This window comes from Struthio camelus, chromosome 3, assembly GCF_040807025.1.
Source record: "Struthio camelus isolate bStrCam1 chromosome 3, bStrCam1.hap1, whole genome shotgun sequence".
NCBI lineage: Eukaryota > Metazoa > Chordata > Aves > Struthioniformes > Struthionidae > Struthio > Struthio camelus.
Window position 1 is genome coordinate 147,325,276 of NC_090944.1, and position 17,913 is coordinate 147,343,188.

Here is a 17,913-nt window from a genome sequence, read left to right on the forward strand (position 1 = left end):
AAGTCTAAAATTGTTTAGAGGAAATGAAGTTAAACTTTTGCTAGCCATTGCTCCATTAGAGGATCTCTGATATAAAGGGGAGTTAGAAAGCAAGCATCAAGTCAAAATTATAAATATACGTACATAGAAGTATAAAAAATACATATGTATACATATTATATACATGTGTGTTTACACATACATATGTAAAATTATACACATATGTATATAATTCTGGTTTTCCTCCAGGCCGTACTTTGGGGAGATTTAATCTCATGTTAAGGATTTGGCCTTAGAGGATCAAATATGAAACTCTCTGAAGCCAGGAGCATTTCGGTGATTTGGATCAGGCACAGAAACAAAATCCTGAGCTCATTGTTGACAGGACAGATACATCCATACTTAAAAAAGCAGTTTCCTTTGGCTTCATGAGAGCAAAACTGGTGTCCTGGTGAGAAGTTATTTTGGCTAGAAATAAGTACTTTTAGCCTATTGAACTGTCCCTTTGATTTCTCATGCCTCAGTGCAACTCACACAAAACAGAGCCGGGTGGGACAGAAAACAGTTGTTGTTCCTGTGCACAAGGATAGGAAGAGGTCCCAGGGCTCAAGCAAGACCTGTTCGTGCATCCATTCCCTCCAGGTGGACCTGCATGGGGACGGTCACGCTAACAAGCCTCATCACAGCCCTTTAATCTGGCACCATACGGCAGCCTCAGAGGTCTCAGTGGAAGTAGCACACCCAGAGCAGCACTGGGGTTTTGAGGCCACATCCAGAAGAGTTTTAATTCCTCTGGATCAGATCTGATCTTGCCCTCAGGCAGTGGGTTTTTTTCCAGTCAATTTAGAGAGAGCTGGTTCCTTGTTTTTCCTTCAGCTGGGTTTTCAAAAGGTAGTGAATTACTTGCCGAGGGTGAAGGTCAGCCACAGAAACTGATGAGTAAACACATCAGCTGCCTGGCCTTTGTAATTGCAGCTTTCAGAGAACCGAAAATGGTCCTTTTATCCCTTTATCTTTTTTTTTCTAACTTCTTTCTTTAGAGTGTTTAAAAGAAGGGGCGATTGTCCCCAAAATGGCAGTGTTGTATGTGTGGGAGGATGGAGGAGGCATCATACCTGTTCTCTAACACACCCCCCACCATCAGCAAGCCATCTCAGGAAGTCCTCTGTCACCACACATTGTCATCTGCTCCTGTCCTGCTCACGGTATTCTTTTTTTCACCTCTGTAAGCGGGGGTGTATTTGGAGAGCAGGGCAGTATGTGTGCATACATGGGGATTTCCTCATGCGATGATACCAAAGACAAGCTGATTTTGGTGCCCTGATAGGTTATTCAGTGCTTATGTTCTCACCTTGGTATGTATTTCCTTTCTTCTTCAGGAAAATGGGAGGCACTGCTCCAGTGTGACCAGTTTCTAAGGTACAGCAAATAAAGACCACCCGTCCCATTCCCTCAGACACCTCCCAGTATGGATGGTTTGATCGAACAGAACGGTGTACTAATGCACAATAAGATAGCTGAAGCCGGGAAAAGGAATGGTTTAATTAACACAAGGAACTTAGTGGCAGAGTCTCGAGATGGTCTGGTCTCTGTGTACCCAACCCCCCAGTACCAAGGCCACCGAGTGGGGAGCCTTTCCTCGCAGAGCTGCCTGGAGAACAGCAGGAACGACCCCGTGCAACAGCTTCTGGATCCCAACATGCTGCAGCAGGCGGTGGAGTCTCACTACCGGCCCAACATCATCCTCTACTCGGAGAACGTGCTGCACTCGTGGGGGGAGAGCATCAGCTCTGAGTGCTGTGAAACCACCTTCATTGAAGACCGTTCCCCCACCAAAGACAGCCTGGAGTACCCAGATGGCAAATTCATTGACCTCTCAGCAGACGACATCAAGATTCATACCCTCTCCTATGATGTGGAGGAAGAAGAGGATTTCCAGGAGCTAGAGGTCAGATGTTATTTGGAATCTGTGGGGAAGGCTGGCGGGGAGGAAAAAATCTGGGGTTGAGGGTGCTGCTTCCAAGTGCTGGTCTGCACAGGATCGGCTATATTGCTCTCTCCTATGGCCAGGATCATTACTTGTTGGGTAAAGTCCTGACTCTGCAGATACTAATGACAAAATTCCCACTGACCCTAATAGGGATGAGAGTTTCCCTTCTGCCTCTATAAGGGGCTGGTCACAAACAGAAGAAGACCCATGTGCTTAAATGCTTTCTAAGGTCAGGGCCAGGAGGATCTGTCCACTTATGTGGAGCTTGTCCTGCATAGCAGGCCAACATCATCTGTTACTTTCTCTTGAATTGACTTGGGCGTAAAGCTGGTGGTTTTGCTTACTGGCTCAGCCAGGACACATTTCTGTCTTTGAATGAATACACAACCAAAAGTCTTTGGGTTTCTTGCCACAATGAATCCCTTCCCTCTGAAACCAAAAAATCTTTTCTGATGAAATGAAACACTTCATTAGACCCAAAATGCAATATTTCTTTTTAGGTTCCCATCCTTCATTGATTGTTCACGCTCAAGTAAGGCACGTTTTGCTTTCTACACCACACAGACTGTGGAAATCGACTTCATTCTTTCTTAAATGATAAATTCTTAACTTAAAAAAATCACTTTCTTTTCGGTTGAAACCAGCTGCCCAACAATAGCACAGGTTTATGTTTGGCATTGCAAGTAGGGATGGAGGGTGCGCGTAGTACTGCTGATCCCAAAACTTCGTCCAGCGCTAGTCACAAGCTCCTACTTAGCAAAGACCCGCTCACCTGTCTGAAAGGAAGGCATAGCTTCGATTTGAATGTCCCAGATGAGATCAAGAGGCTATTTTCTTGTGTTTCTCTCTTGCAGGAGTTTTCTCCGCTGAGACATAACAAGTTCTAAAGCTTCTATTTTCACCTCCTATAATACCGGTGTCTCACCCTGTGATCAGCACAGGGGCAGCACAAAAGCCTGACTTTTCTCTTTTTCCTCTCTGTATTGCTCAGGTAGGGAGAGAGAAGTGTTCTTCCCAGTTTGTGCCAGTAATGCAGTACCCAGTACCCTCAGAGAAAGACAAAAAGTTTCTCTCCGAGGCCTGCGATGGTGTTGGCTCAAATCACACCCTTCTACAACATTTCAGAACTGGCTGTGAGAAGTCTCGTTTTTTTAACCGAAACAAAATGCCTGGATGCTGCCTCTTTACCCTAGCTTCTCTCACACAGTACTTTTGGTGTGAGTGTCCGCAGCAAGCATATAATTGCCCAGTGGTGTCACTAATACATCTGGCCTGACATTTCGGCAGCTAAAAAAATTCCTCTCTCTAATCAGTCCAAATCCAGCAAGACGTTCTGTAGCCAGCTGCCAGAGGATGAGCTAAAAAGGCCAGAAAAATAGGCAGGACAAGGAAAAAAGTTTCCTACCAAAAATTGTTTCCCTTTTCTCGGTGGGTTTTTTAAGTAGTCTTTACAATGTAGGGCCCTAAGTCAGAGTACCTCTTGAAAGGAGTACCACAGGAAGCTCGGGTCGGCTTTCCACAGAGAACACGTGTTCCTAGAAAACCACGTGTGAAACTGGAGGTATGAGGAAAGTGACTTCATCCTTCCCCTCTCCAGATCTCAAGGAGGGAAAGGAGACAGAGTCTTTACCTATGTCTTTTCAAACGGCGGGGTGTCTTACTGTGATGGTCTGTGCATCATTTTCCTAAGCTTCTCCTTCTTCCTGTCCTATATGTCCCACTATACCCTCCTAAGGTCGCACATGTCCCTCTTAAATGTGCGTACTGCATCTAGCCCCACAGATGCCCAGCCTTACTTAAGCCATTTGGGTGTTACTGTATTAATAAACAAAAAGGTGTATGATAGCCATCCTGACCTACATGTGCGAAGTGCTCAGAGGAGGCAGAAATGCACAAAGTATAAACCAATAAGTCTTGCTCTGTTCTGATTTGGGGTTTCTCCTCCAGCAGGAGAATGGAAAAAGTAGGAGATGAGGCAAGACGTGGGGAAAGAGCGGTCTGATCAGAAATGCATGCAAAACCTCTGCTTCCAGCCTGCTATGGGGCTCCGTTAGTGTGGCACGCAGACAGCACAGTGCAGTGTTGTGGTTTTCACGCTCCTCCATGAACCAGACCTAAATGACTGACCTGCTGAGCAGCTGCGCTGAGCATGAGGAGTCTTAGCCCTGGGAACAACCGGTGGCCTCCCAGGAGGGTCCCGAGGCTTCCAGTGCAGCTGGTACTGCAAGAAAGTTGGGATGGAGAGGAGGGAAACGTTTAACTGCACAAGACCAGCGAAAGAGGTGGCTGCTGTGTTGTGCCCATCTGGACAGATGCTGCATCTACACAGCCAGATGCACGAGGGACTCCTGGGCTTGGCTAACGCAGAGGTTTGCTGGAGACGTGGCTGAACGTGCTGAGACTCCAGGAATGGAAGAAAAGAAGCCTTTGAGGACAGCGGTCACTGAGTTGGGGACTGAACCGTGCTGGATTGTTAATTGCATAAAAATACCTCTATCTATCCGAATGAGAAAAACAGTATGTGAATCGCACAGCATGAGTCTGGCCCATTACACTGCTTTTTTTACCAGTCATTGACAGGGGCCAAATGCTTCTTTACATTACTGATAGGCTCAAAGTGAGGCAGAAAGGGTTAGTATCAGGGCTAGAAGCATTCTGAAGGAGAAGAGCAAGAAGAGGTAATACAAGAGAGATGCAAGGTTTTGCATCCACACTGTGAAAGACTTGAAGAATCCTGCCATCCAGGATACACGGCACATTGCTGAATATCTTGTTTTATTGACTGCCATGCCACAGCTCATAGAAGGATGAGAGCTGCATAGTATAACAGCAGATCACGGCTCAGTTCTCGTAAAGCGTTTCCGCCTTTACACATCTGCTTTGGCACCACTTTCTGGGAGAAAAATTCTAAAAACCGCCCCCTTTCTGAAGGGTCTGAACAACAGTCTGTTGTCTGGGAAGGGGCCTGGGGCACGGTACCGTGTCTGGGTCTGCTGGCCTCAGCTTTGAGAGGAGGCCAGCGATGAGTGACCAGCTGGAGAAGAGCAGCTCCCTCAGCCAGTGCAGCTCTTTGCCGTGTGGACTTTTGCTGTGGGCAGTGGTGGCTTGAGGCCACTGTGAAACCAAACGAATTCAGATAAAGCCAGGAAGAATTTAGATGGCCTCTGAGTGCCTCTGTTGGTCTAGGAGCTGTTTGCTGTGTGATGATGCTGATTTAACGTTGGCTGGGAAAAGCAAGAAGTAAGAGAAAGAGTATATTTGCAAACCTTAGCAAAAGGGGGGAGCTTTGTGCAGAAAAGCTGCTGTCTCTCAAAAGCCCAGGGCCACCTCCTATTCTATGTGCATCAGGGCAAGGCAAGTGGATTACCAACCCAGGCATCTCAATAAAACACCCTCCGTGAGACCCTGGGGTTGTGAGCTGTATCCATTCTTGCCCTTCCCATGTCTCCCTGGCACTGCCCTCGTTAGTGCCAAGCACCTGTCCAGACGTTTTCAGGACTGGATCTTTAATTTCTTAGGAAGTGGAGAAAAATTTAACTCAGCCCTTTGCAAGACGTCCACCCTGTAATACTGGAACCCACAGCCACATGCAGGGAACAGCTTTTATGGAACCTGCCAGTCCACGTGTTTCTGCCAAGGTTTTGTTTTTAAAGAAAGAGAGCTGGGCTTTTGAAAACCAGGAAAAAATGTTGTTTTTCCTGCAGAAAACTGCTGCAGAGAAACTCTCTGGAAAACAGCAGCTATTTTGAGTGACAGTGATTTGGTCTGGGTTTGACCAAATAGCCCCCCCCCCCCAGCCAGGTTGTGGTGGTTGCTGCTCTGTTACCTCTCATCGCCTTCAGGATGGGTCTGCCAAGCTCAGCAGTGCCTCCAGTGAGTCACCAAAGCCTGCAAGGAAGCATCTCCTTCCCTTTCCAAGCCTGGGGACTCTGAAAAATCCTGGGAGATGTGGCAGAGGAGCAGGAGACATCCAAACTAGGTGTCGTACCCATTGCTACAACAGTTTAGCCACGTTTAACTTCTTGTTTGTTTGTTTGTTTTTACCAGCAGCATTTCTCAGGTACTGGTGTAATGTTATTCAGATTGCCTATGAAAATCATAATTGTCTGGAGGGAAAAACATTTCTGAAACAGCTCTCATTAGCATATACTGCCCCACTTTTCTCCAGCAATTACCAGGCATGAAAGCAGAAGGCTGCACATTCTGTCAAAGCTTTAAACTTATCCTTTCTGTGCCCATCCCTGACATCAAATCATTCCGTATTTAGGTATTGCTGGAACGCTTATAAATATCTTATGAGTTCTTTATGCCACTACTAATGGACAGACAACTTGTTAAATGGGGTGGCAGTGAAATACTATACCAGTTCCTAGCTGAAAAACCATCCTGTTAGAGTTCATGTGTAAATGCACTGCCATCTTTTATCCAGAAACATCATTTGTCATATTACGCTCCTGCTAGTCTTCCTCCTAACCCCTAGAGAGCTGGCTTATTTAGAGAAACCCAAGCTATTGATGGTATGCAGGACTGCAACAAGGTGAATTATTCATATGTGAGGCATAAAAGAACATATCAGAGTTCTCTCTTAAAAACCTCTTTCTTCTCCTGAGCAATGTCTGAAACAGCCTCTGCAAAATGAAATAAACAGAATGTTCTAGGGAGTAAAAGAAGAAAAGAAATGTAGTGCTTTCAAGCTAAACCTTCCTTCTTTTTTTCCCTTGCAAAGAGCTTCATGCTGCTGTGAAACTCATGCCTCCAACCTGAGCCTAAAAATATAGAGAGACAGAAGGTGGATCCTAAGCCGCCTTCTTTTCCAGGTAACCCCTCTTCTCAGTATTCCCAAGGACCTCCTGGTGTGTCTCTTCTGCAATGTGAAAAAGCCCTGGAGGGGGTTTGTACACATCGAGCCCCACAACAGGTTTGTTTTATTTTAATGTTGCCAGCTGTTAGCCTTGCACAGACTTGGAATATCCTGCTTTGTGTTGAGAAGAGCAGGGCTGTTGTGTCCTGAGCTCTGCCCGGGACCAGTCATCCAGAAAGACTTCTTGGACATCCCCTGGGGCGCTGAACATGGTGGGGTTCCCCTTCGGCACAGCTCTGCAGTGTGGACAAAGAGCAGGCTGGGGTGAACATGCTAGATTACTGGACAAGCCAATGATCTGTGCGGTGCATGCCCAGACCTAACCAGTGACCACTTTCTTCTGGAAGCAGTTGCAGTGAAGTACCCACTGGTATGAGGTAGGGAAGTCACCTTTTTTCTCTGACACTTGAAAATGGACTTTAACCAATAAAGCGTGGGACCATATATAGATCTGCATTTATGTTCCTGGAATGCTTATGCAGAAATAAAATTCACACATGAAGGTCCTATTTTGGAAGGAACTTTCTCAACAACCACATCTGAGTGGAATTCTGGACAGCTGAAATTACAGTATAATACCTACTGGAAGCAAGAGTCTGCAGTCTATAGGATGTTTTATTTCCTGGAAAGTAATGAAAAACAGCATTGCACAAAACGTACAGGCTAGATCCAGCAAAAATGTGCAAGGTGTAGCTTTACTCCCCAGCTATACATAATGGTTTCTAAGCCCAGCTTCAGTGCAGAGCAACACTCTTCTCAGTCTTCCTTCAGAATCCTCATATTCTTCTCAGTTGCAATTTGGTTGTCATGGCTTCTTCTTTTCATCAATTCTCTCAGGTGAGAAATGAAGTTCTCTTTTCTAGATGTTTGGCATTCCATCCATTTGTCCTTTATTTAGTGGTAGTTTGTTCTTTTTTGGTTTCAGAGGCAAAGTTGGGCTCCTCTGGTGCCTCCAGCTAGCTTTGCTTTAGAAGGCAGTTTTACAAGTTGATGATGAGTTGTAGACTTTTGCAGTCAAATTCTTACTTAGCAGGTCAAAATTAATGAGACTAGTAATTAAACCTTGGATGCAATGGTTCTGATCCCTTCATACAACTTTCGGCATCCCAAGGCAAGGCTGCGCAATCTTTTCTTTCCCAGTTGCTCTCCACAGTGACATGAAAACACACAAACAGGATGGAGCCAAGGGTGAAGCTTTGCTTTTAAAGCAGTTGCAACGGTTCTTTCAGCAGCAGCTAGTCAGATATCTTGGCTGTGGGAATCTGTTCACAGCAGTGCTCCATGCTGTGAGGTATGGCATGATGGAGGCATGTGGCTTATGCAAGGCCGTGAAATTTGCACATGGAGAGGTGATCTGTTAGTGCCTGCAGGTTTCTGAACTGAACAATTTCTGCTTTTAAGGAGTTCAGTTTAGGACATAAATCCCCAAATGCCTTCCAGGGGAGGATAGGGTTTCATGGTCATTTTTGAGAATGGAGAAGAGGCAGCAGTGGGGAACTGTTGTTAGGGTTAATTTTATTCAACAGCTTCATCATTAAGCTGGTAAGGGAGAGGTCAGAAAAAATCTCCAAGTTTGTGGATAGTATTAAGTTCTTTTGGGTACTCAGATGCCATGACAGTGGAGAACAACTCAAAGGACCGCACAAAACTGAGTAGGCAAAGTGGTGGCAGTTGAGGCTCAGTGTAAATAAATGGAAAGTAATACATTTATGGAAAAATAATCCATGTGGACATGATGCTGAGCTTGTAACTGGGAGCTACAACTCAGGAAGGAGACTGCAGAGAAATCATTGACAGTTCTGTGAAGTCTCAGAGAACAGTGTTCAGAGTGAGCTAACAATCCAACAAGATGGAGGGTATCATAAGGAATAGTACTGAGAACAAGACACAGGGCAAGGATCAGTTTGCCACTGCATAAAAGCTTGGCGCACTCGCTTTCTGAGTGGTGTGTGCAATCGCAGTCCCCACTTCTTAAGGACATAGTGGAGTAAGAAAAGGGCAAGTAAAATGATCAAGGGGATGTAGCAACCCGCTTACAAGGAGGGGAGAAAAAAGGTTGGGACTCTCCATTTTGAAAGGCCAAGGGATGTATGAGCCAATTTTATAGAATATAGAAGGTGAAGGTTAGGCTGAATTCAGAGCTGTTGTTCACCAGAACGGTAATACTAGAACCAGGGAACACTCAAGGAAACTAGTAAGGGATTGGCTTAACACAAATAACAGAAGCTTGTTCTTTACGCAGCGGGTAGTGAAATTTGGTGAACTTGCTGCCACAGGAGGTTGTGGAGGATCAGCAGGTTCAAAGGAGATTAGATTCATGGACAACGAATCCATGAGCAGATATCAAAAGGAATTGGCAAGGCTGTTCCTTCTAACATCTCACACAAGAGTTGTGGATGCTCAGGGAGCACAGAGGATGTACTACGGACAAAGTGTCCAGGTTCATGTGCACTTCTTACACACCGTGTCCTGCTGCTGCTGTCAGAGGCAGAACACGGGGTTCGAAGGACCATTGGTCCGACCTCATAGGATATGCCTTATGTCCCTATGTTCCTTCACAGGCACAATATTAATGAGTTACAAAAGTGATTACGTTTCATTAGCATTTGATTTATTTTCCTCCCTTAAAGGAGGAGCCACTGGAGTTTAGAGATACTGAGCCATGTCAAGGGATATTAACCTTTATTATCCAGACCTTGGTGAAGGGATCATGGCTGGGAAGTCACCTTCAGTAGTCTCCAAATGCCTTTCAATTAATCTTATTAATTACAGTCAGGGCCCAGAACGATTCTCTTTCTGCATCATGACTTCTCTGAGTTGTCACTCTGACACGATTACAGTGAGGTCCCCAGCCTCCAGCATGTAAGCAATAGGGACTGTGGATGAACTGCATGGTGCTATTTGCAGAAGGTGGGGATGGCACACTTATTTAAAGCCTGAAGCACAAAGAAAGCCGTGTCAGCTGTAGAGCAGAGACCAATCTTTCAGCTGTGTTGAGAGACCTTCTGCTTTACTTTTATTACTCAAGAGCCCAAGTGGGCTTGAAGGGTCACCTCCCCTATCTTGAGCTGTACACTGTTACTCTTCTAGCTAAATTATCTCAGGGAAGAGGGGAGAGAGAGCATTATCTCCCTAGTCTTCCTCAACAGACAATGGTGACACCATCTCCTCCAGAAGGTGGGGTGGAGAACACCTGCTGTGCTCCTGCTGTGAACAACCCCTTGCATGAATTTGGTGTCTGCTGGCTGTGGAAATACTCCACTCCCTGACTGAGAACCATAAAGTGAGGCCCCATGAGTACCCTGCTGACATGATGCGTAACAATGCCAAAGTACGTTGCATTAGCAGCAGCTTCACCCTTCTTAACAGTTCACAGCATAAGGTGCTGAGAGCCACTTCCTAGTTGCAGCTGCTGGCCCATCTGCCAAGGCAATGAACATGCTGTGATACACGTGTGCCTTCCCCATGAATTCAAGGGATTGTTGGGAGCCCCTGTCACTCGCATAAAGATAAGGAGTATTTACTCTATGTTGGTGATTACTGCTCTTTGAGAGAAAGAGTCTGCTCTTTGAGAGAAAGAGTGTGATTTAAGAGAATGTGGCAGCTCACCTAGTTTAGTATGCATTTGTTTATTGCTCTCTGCAGTAATCCCCTTCCAGAGGCAACATGGTGAATGCAAGTTACTGGTGAGTCATAGATAGGGTGGCTGTGGGTGTCTACAAAGCGTCACAAGGGAGACGATCAAAATCTAGGGAGACAGGAGGAAGAATGGTCTTGGACAGCTGCACTGAGGTTGTGCCACTGATGTGTTTTGGTTTTGCAAGGTTAAAAATTAAAAGCCTTCCTATATCTGGATTCTTGAATTACACAAAGCAAGCACATCCTGAATGGCTGGCTGTTTGATTGACAAGACGTTTTAGAATGGGAGTTGGCGAGCAAGACTCGTTTGGACCAGGTCATAGTCGGTGGATTATGGATCATTTAAATACCTTCAAAGTTGAACGGGCACAACTGCAAAATGCAAAACAGCAAAAAAAAAAAAAAAGTATAAAACATCAGGATAAGGAATATATGACAGCAATGGGTTTTAGGAGCCATCACCACTTAAGTAAGTGTCATCCAGATGGTGCTCAGTAACATGTACATATATTGAGGCAGAGCAGTGATAAAATAGGGCCCTTCGCAGGAGAGCTGCCATCTAGCATGCTACTTTTGTCATCTGATCCATACAGGTGAAATCAGACTGCTTGCAGAAGAGCAAAGAAGTGAGAAGTGCTAGTCAGAATATGGCATCATGTTTAACCACGTTACTGAAACAGGCATTATGCAGAGGGAAACAGAACATGTATTATCTTAGAGTTGCATCTTCTGTTGGTCCTTGTCAAAAACAGACCACTGGACCACTTGTATTTGGAGCAGAACCCACAGGGCCATGCCACACATTTGTTTTGTATGCCGTGTGTGTTGCTGAATTGGTGCTTTGAAAGGAAGAAAGGAGTAATACCAAAAGGGTTGTTTCTTGAAAAATCCATCAGAAGTTACTGGCAGCTGTAGTTCACAGCAGATATTGCTGTCAGACTTTGCCAGCGTGACTAATTTTAATACTAGTAGGGACTATGTGACCATCAAGTCCAACCTCCAGTTTATCACAGGCAGTCCATGGAAGGCTGTCTGGAGAGCCTTTGTTCGCTCGTAATGTCTTGGTTCAGGTAAAACACATAACTTTTAGAGATAGCTAACCTCAATTTTAAAAAGGGCTTTGAGTAATAAGAAAATCCATTACAACCGCAGAAAAATGTTCATCACCATCTCTATTAAAAATCTGCACCTTTGTGTCCGCTCTTCTGCTATTCCACATTCAATTACTGGGGTTTCTCATGCTTTTCTCCCAAACAAAAGAATTGTCTCCGATGAGAAATTATCTACTCATGCTGGCACTAACAGACCGTGATAATATCACATCTTAAATTAAACTTACAAGGGAAGTTACCTCCTTTACTTTCTTCCTGTGTAGAAAGTTTTCTTTGGCATCATGCATGTACCTGCTTTCTGATTCCTAATTTCTCCAACATACTTGGTGCTGCCAGAAGCAGACCTGGAAGGCCCTGGGTGATATGTAGGTGACGGTAGTACTATAGTTTTCCTTTGCCATCCACAAATCATGTTTGTTTCTTCTGTGGTGCATCACGGTGGAAGTTGATTTTCAGATTGCTCTTTATCTTGGACTCTGGTCTAGCAATCCTTTTCATAGTCACCGCCTTGTAAAACAGTCCGGGATCCAAACTCTACATTCAACTCTTTGTACAGAGAGAGTCTTGCTCTGTGCTGGTTGATTCCTGCTCCCAAGCCATAGTCTTTTCAGGACTGGAGCTCTACGTGATGTACCACCTCTTGCTATATATCCTCTTCCTATCCTCCCTCCCTTCTGTACTCGTTTGTTCAGGTAGTATTACTATCAACTGAAACAGCTAATTCAAATTTAAAAACTGAAATTCATCAGTGTTTCAGCTTCTCTGTATGTCTCCAGGCTGGCCATCACTGGAAAATATTTGTGATTACATTCAAGGCTAGCTTCTCACCCAGGCCATTCAGGAAATGTCAGAAGTCCCCTCCTTGAATATAGAGCTCAAGATTTCCTGCTGGATTGTCACCTAAATACCAGTTTCTGCAAAATCTCACATATTCTGTTTCTAGGAAGTAGACTTCTTCCTTCTCCCAGCAAAGTTCACGTCTCCTCTTCATCCTCTGTCACCTTCTGTAGCAATCCGCTTCATGTTCTGCCCACATCGCTTGTGCCTAATGCAGTTTAGGGCTGCAGAGAGGTGCACTAATTAAAAACATGCATGCACACCACAAAGGTGAAGAGCTTGCTGTGTGGCAGTCTCAATTGGTTCAACAAGAGCCTTCCATCTGGAGTCATCGCCTAATCCACTGGAGAAAGAGTCCATCATTTCCAGGTCCTTTTCCCACATAACCAGGGGAAAGGCAGGCAGGCAGGCAGGCAGGCAGGAGGGAAAGAAAGAAGGAAGGAAGGAAGGAGAGAAGGAAGGAAAAAAGTTGTTTTCCTTCTTTGTCACTGCTATAATCAACACTCATCTGTGTAGGCCAATGTGCTTTCTGCAGGATATTCATGATCTGGGGAGATGTCCTACGGGGCATGACCTTCTGACTGGCAAGACGAGAGTTAGTCTTGCCGGCATTCCAGGTCACTTCCTCCTCATAACAACCATGACACTTCTGCAGCTAAACTGAGACTGGAGACGGGTTTATCCTGTGCTGTCTTCTCAGCTGAACTCCACGCATGTTGGAGAAGGACATGCAGCAGTGGTCAGCGAGGATGAGGAGGGTTCATGTCACTGTAACTGATCTTGCTATGAGGCATCCATTGGAAGTGGGAGATCTCCGCTCTGTGCTCAGCAAATCCAGAGAGCGTTTTGTCATTGCTGCTACAGTGCTGTTTGTGCAGGTGTCTATTCCCACTGCGACATCTTGCATGGGCTGCAGAGACAGTAGGTCATTTGGCAATGGCTGTGGACCTTGCTGAGATTACATCTTTCACATGGAAGCATACAGATGTGTCTCCCAGACAGACCTTCACTTGAAGTGGAAAGGCAATGCCTTCTGTAAATATTCTCCACGTGTTGTGGTTAAAAGTGGTTGCATATTTGCAGTATAAGTCTTTGGAACCAGATGTCACATCTGCAAAGAACTCAATCCCTCAACGTCCTGAAGAGACCGCCAGCTGCTGCTGCTGCTGTTCCTTGACTCCCTACTTGGTTACAGCTTCATTAGGATATATTTTGCCTCCATTGGCCTTGTTTCCATCCTAGATTTTTCTAGCATCAAAAAGACAATAATGTCTCCTGACTGATGTGATAAAAGAGCTCTGTTTAGTTAGGATAACTTAGTCGTATCTTTACCACCTCAGTAAAAGGTCTGGACTAACTGGGAGTTGCTAGTACAGTAACTATTAGGGATCTTTGCTCTATTCATGAGTAGAAAGTCACAGCCAAGACAGGAATGTTCTTTGCCAGGTCTTTTTTTTTTTTCCTGGATGCACATGTTTTGTTTTGATTGCCTATGTTTTAGCTGTGGAATGTATTGGTGGTACATCTCTAGCAAGAAAAACAGTATAATTTGATATTTCAGATGACTTAAACTCCTCTAACCCAACATAAATAAAGCTAAAGTTGTCTGCATAATTTTGCTCACCATCTAAACCTTGAAAATTATTAGTCATGCCCTTTTCTAGCTTATTCTGCAAGGGTTAAAAGCTTTCAGTCAGATTAGTGAAATTGTGATGTAATTATGAAAAGTTCCATGTAAATTTATGGAGGCTGTTGAAATGAAAGGAACACTTCCGTGAACAAGAATATCGCTGATTGTGCCAGATTAGTTGGTTAAACCAAGGTGATTGTAGCCAGTGACAGTAATTCTGTCTCCTCAGCATGCCTAACATCCAATCCCCTGCTAGTGTCATGGTGCAGCTCTTGCAGAACCAAGAGCAAGTGAAGACAGCCAGCGAGCTAGCCAAATTGTCAAAGGTTTCCCAATGTTACAAAGGTTTCTGGATAGGGAAGACCACTAGATAAGTTCAGGATTGGGCGTAGTGGAGGCATGTTGTAAGAGAAACAACATTAGGGAGGAATGTTGGATTGGATGAATGAGCGTTTAGCTGAAAGGAGTAAGAGGTAGCTTTTGTTGTTTAATTTGTGATTTATTACTTTTTTTTTTTTTTGAGCCCTTCTGGTTTCTGTGTGGGCTACAAAGCCCAGGGCTTTCTGAACATAATTATTCTGTCGCTCCTGGTGTTTGACAATCAGATCACCCGATCCATTAGGTACCTTTTCCTCCTGCTCCTATGAGGACTTCAACCATCAAAATTGGATTCACAGTGTGACTCTACTATTAAATTAGTATATTACTATGGTGACTTAATCTTTCCTGATAAGAGTTTTTGTGTTGGCATAATTAGGAAAACTTCTGCTATTATTCTCTGGCAATCTAATAACCACCTCTCAAATCTACATGGAAACTCTCAAAAATGTCATGATTCCACCACCCTGAGAGTGTTTAATCCCTTTAGAAAGCAGCATAACTGTTAATTTTCTGGTTCATCATTTGATCAAAGTTATCTAGAAAATCTTTGCTCCATTTCTTCTAAAAGAAAAGGCAGTTTGAAATATCAGACAGGTAGTCTCCACAGATACAATATCAGCATGCCACTCAGCCAAGAACTGGATAATCAAAAGCCTTTTCTATTGTCTCTTCCCTGTCATGAAATTCAGTGAAGGGCACTGTTTCAAGAGACAGTTTCAGAAATGCTGTGGGTTTTCCCCCTCCCTCTCCTCTTACTCTCGAAAGGAAAGCTTATTGGTTATAATGATGGCTTAAACAACCAGTTCTGAAAATTAAAGCAGAAAGCTAAGTCATCAAGCTCAAAAATTGTATAATAGCATCAATAGGTGCCTCTTGAGCAGTAGGATTTTGCTGGCTTGATGCCAAGTGGAGCTTTGTCACATCTACTAAGGCATCAAGACTTCAGGCATGGGTTGGTGTGCCCAGAGAGATATGCAGAGGGGAACCTCCTGAAGTTCAACAAAGGCAAGTGTAGTGTCCTGCATCTAGGGAGGAATAATCCCATGTACCAGTCCAGGCTGGGGGCTGACCTGCTGGAAAGCAGCTCTGCAGAGAAGGACCTGGGCGTGCTGGTGGACAACAAGTGAAGCATGAGGCAGCAATGTGCCCTGGTGGCCAAGAAGGCCAATGGGATTCCAGCGTGCATGAGGCAGAGCGTTGCCAGCAGGTGGAGGGAGGTGATCCTGCCCCTCTACTCGGCCCTGATGTGGCCTCACCTGGAGTAGAGAGTCCAGTTCTGGGTTCCCCAGGACAAGCAAGACATGGAGCTCCTGGAGCGAGTCCAGCGGAGGGCTACTAAGATGATGAGGGGACTGGAGCATCTCGCATATGAGGGAAGGCTGAGGGAGCTGGGATTGATTGGGATCTTATCAATGTTATGTATAAGTATCTGAAGGGAGAGTGTCAAGAGGATGGGACCAGACTCTTGTCAGTGGTGCCCAGTGACAGGACAAGAGGCAACGGGCATAAACTGAAACCCAGGATGTTCCATCTGAACATGAGGACAAACTTCTTTCCTGTGAGGGTGACAAAGTACTGGAACAGGTTGCCCAGAGAGGCTGTAGAATCTCCTTCCTTGGAGATACTCAAAAGCTATCTGGACAGGGTCCTGGGCAACCTGCACTAGGTGACTCTGCTTGAGCAGGGGGATTGGACGGACTAGAGGCTCCTTCCAACCTTAGCCCCTCCGTGATTCTGTGAATCCATACCCAGTAGGACAAGCTTCTACACCATAACACAAAAATCTTCCTTTCAGTGAGGTTCTGCACAGCATTTCTCCTACCCTCAGCAAAGGACATACAAGCCTGGAAGTTTTATTCTAGAAGATTGTCAGCCACCTTGTCTCAGGCTGGAAGTGTTACCAAGGTGATTTAGAAAGCTTTGCAGGATCCTGCTTGCACCAGCCTGTAGCACCAAAGCCTGGAATAAGGGCCTCACTTCCTGTCACCATAGTGTGAATCAATATAACTGATATAATGTAACTGAGGCCATAGCCTCACTTCCTGTTACCTCCCTGACTGCAGGGAGGAAGCCACCACAGAGCAGGCTGTCTTCCATCCCCTCTATGCTGGAGAATTGTTATTCACTCAGCGATGGGAGAATGGTCCGTTATGGACCGTTCCTGGTAATTACCATGAAACAAATTTTTGCTGATCAAGGTTGCTGCAGCTTGACCATGGGGCATCCAAGAATCCTGACTAGGCAGGCTATTGTGTCTACACACTATAAACATGGCAACAACCCATTAGCACTGGAGCAATTCATATTTTTTTTTCTCTTTAGGTCTTTGCTACCGCGATTCCTTATGCTTAGGTTTCTGCCGCATTTGTGATCATGTCCCCAGTGAGTAAAGTCTGGTTGACATCCTTCCGGCCACTGCAGTAGTGATCTACCAGAAGGCTAATGTTTGATTGGGAGATGCAGAGCATACAGCGTTTACACCTTCTTTTGCATTAGATGTGTGACGTTATGTTTCAGAATCTCCAGCCTGCCTGCATTCACCCCAGTTCACATAGACATAGACTCGTTTTCTCTCGTTCATGAAAGTTAAAGAACTTATAAAAAAATGGGTCCTTTTCAGGTCCCTGCAGAGTTTTCCAAACACTGGGCTGAGGGTAGCTCCTCCCAGCAGTCATACTGGCAGGGCAGCTACTGTCCCAACCTGCAGCTTCCAGAGATAACGCCCTGCTTCTGAGCTGTGCTGTCACATCACTGCTGTTCGATTTTGGTGAAGACATAGGGGTTTGGGTCTCTCAGCCCGCCCTGGGGCGCTGTTAAAACAGGGGGTTCATTCCCCGGTGCTCTTTTCAGCAGGGCAGGGAGGGGGGTGTGTCATGGTCACAGTCCCAAGTCTAAAGTCCTCCTGAAAGATGCCACTGGCTGGTGCAGACACTTCAGGAGAGGAAGCTGACTCCTCTGTGGGGCCACACTAGAGCAGAATGGGTGTGCAACTCCTGCCAAAAAGGGTACAAACGCCCAGAGCTGTACCCATCTAAAGAGCCCTCCATGGTACAGACCCCAGGGTGAGGCTATCATAAATAAGGGACATGAAGGCTTCCACTGTGAGTACTGGAAGAAGACTGGCGTCTTAGTGGAGGAAATGCCATGGAGTGACTGGGGAGAGTTTTATGCACAGATGATCACAGCCTTGCCCTGTGGCAGAGAAGAAATAATGATATCATTAACCAGCACCTTTACATTTCTCTCTCCCTTGCTATTCCAGAGTGATTACTCAAGTGACACTGAGAGCGAAGACAATTTCCTGATGATGCCGCCAAGAGATCATCTCGGCCTCACTGTGTTCTCCATGCTCTGCTGCTTCTGGCCACTGGGAATTGCTGCCTTTTACCTGTCTCATGAGGTAACAAAAAAATGTCTCCTGCTAATTCAGAGCTTTGCATCCAAGCGGTGGCTATGACTCCACAACAGCAGGGAAGGCTCACTG

The 17,913-nt window shown here is 45.3% G+C and overlaps 1 protein-coding gene across 5 annotated transcripts in view; it reads left to right on the forward strand.

The window, feature by feature from the left end:
- The window catches only part of SYNDIG1 (synapse differentiation inducing 1), a 97,912-nt gene that overhangs the window by 11,441 nt on the left and 68,558 nt on the right, over positions 1-17,913 (forward strand). For all 5 annotated transcript variants that reach the window (XR_011140618.1, XR_011140617.1, XR_011140616.1 and 2 more), the window contains exons 2-3: positions 1,359-1,927; positions 17,692-17,829. Coding sequence is in view for 1 of the 5 variants with exons in the window: in XM_068940835.1 (XP_068796936.1) it covers positions 1,448-1,927; positions 17,692-17,829 (618 nt within the window). In the remaining 4 variants the exon portion in view is untranslated. The remainder of the gene's footprint in view (positions 1-1,358; positions 1,928-17,691; positions 17,830-17,913) is intronic.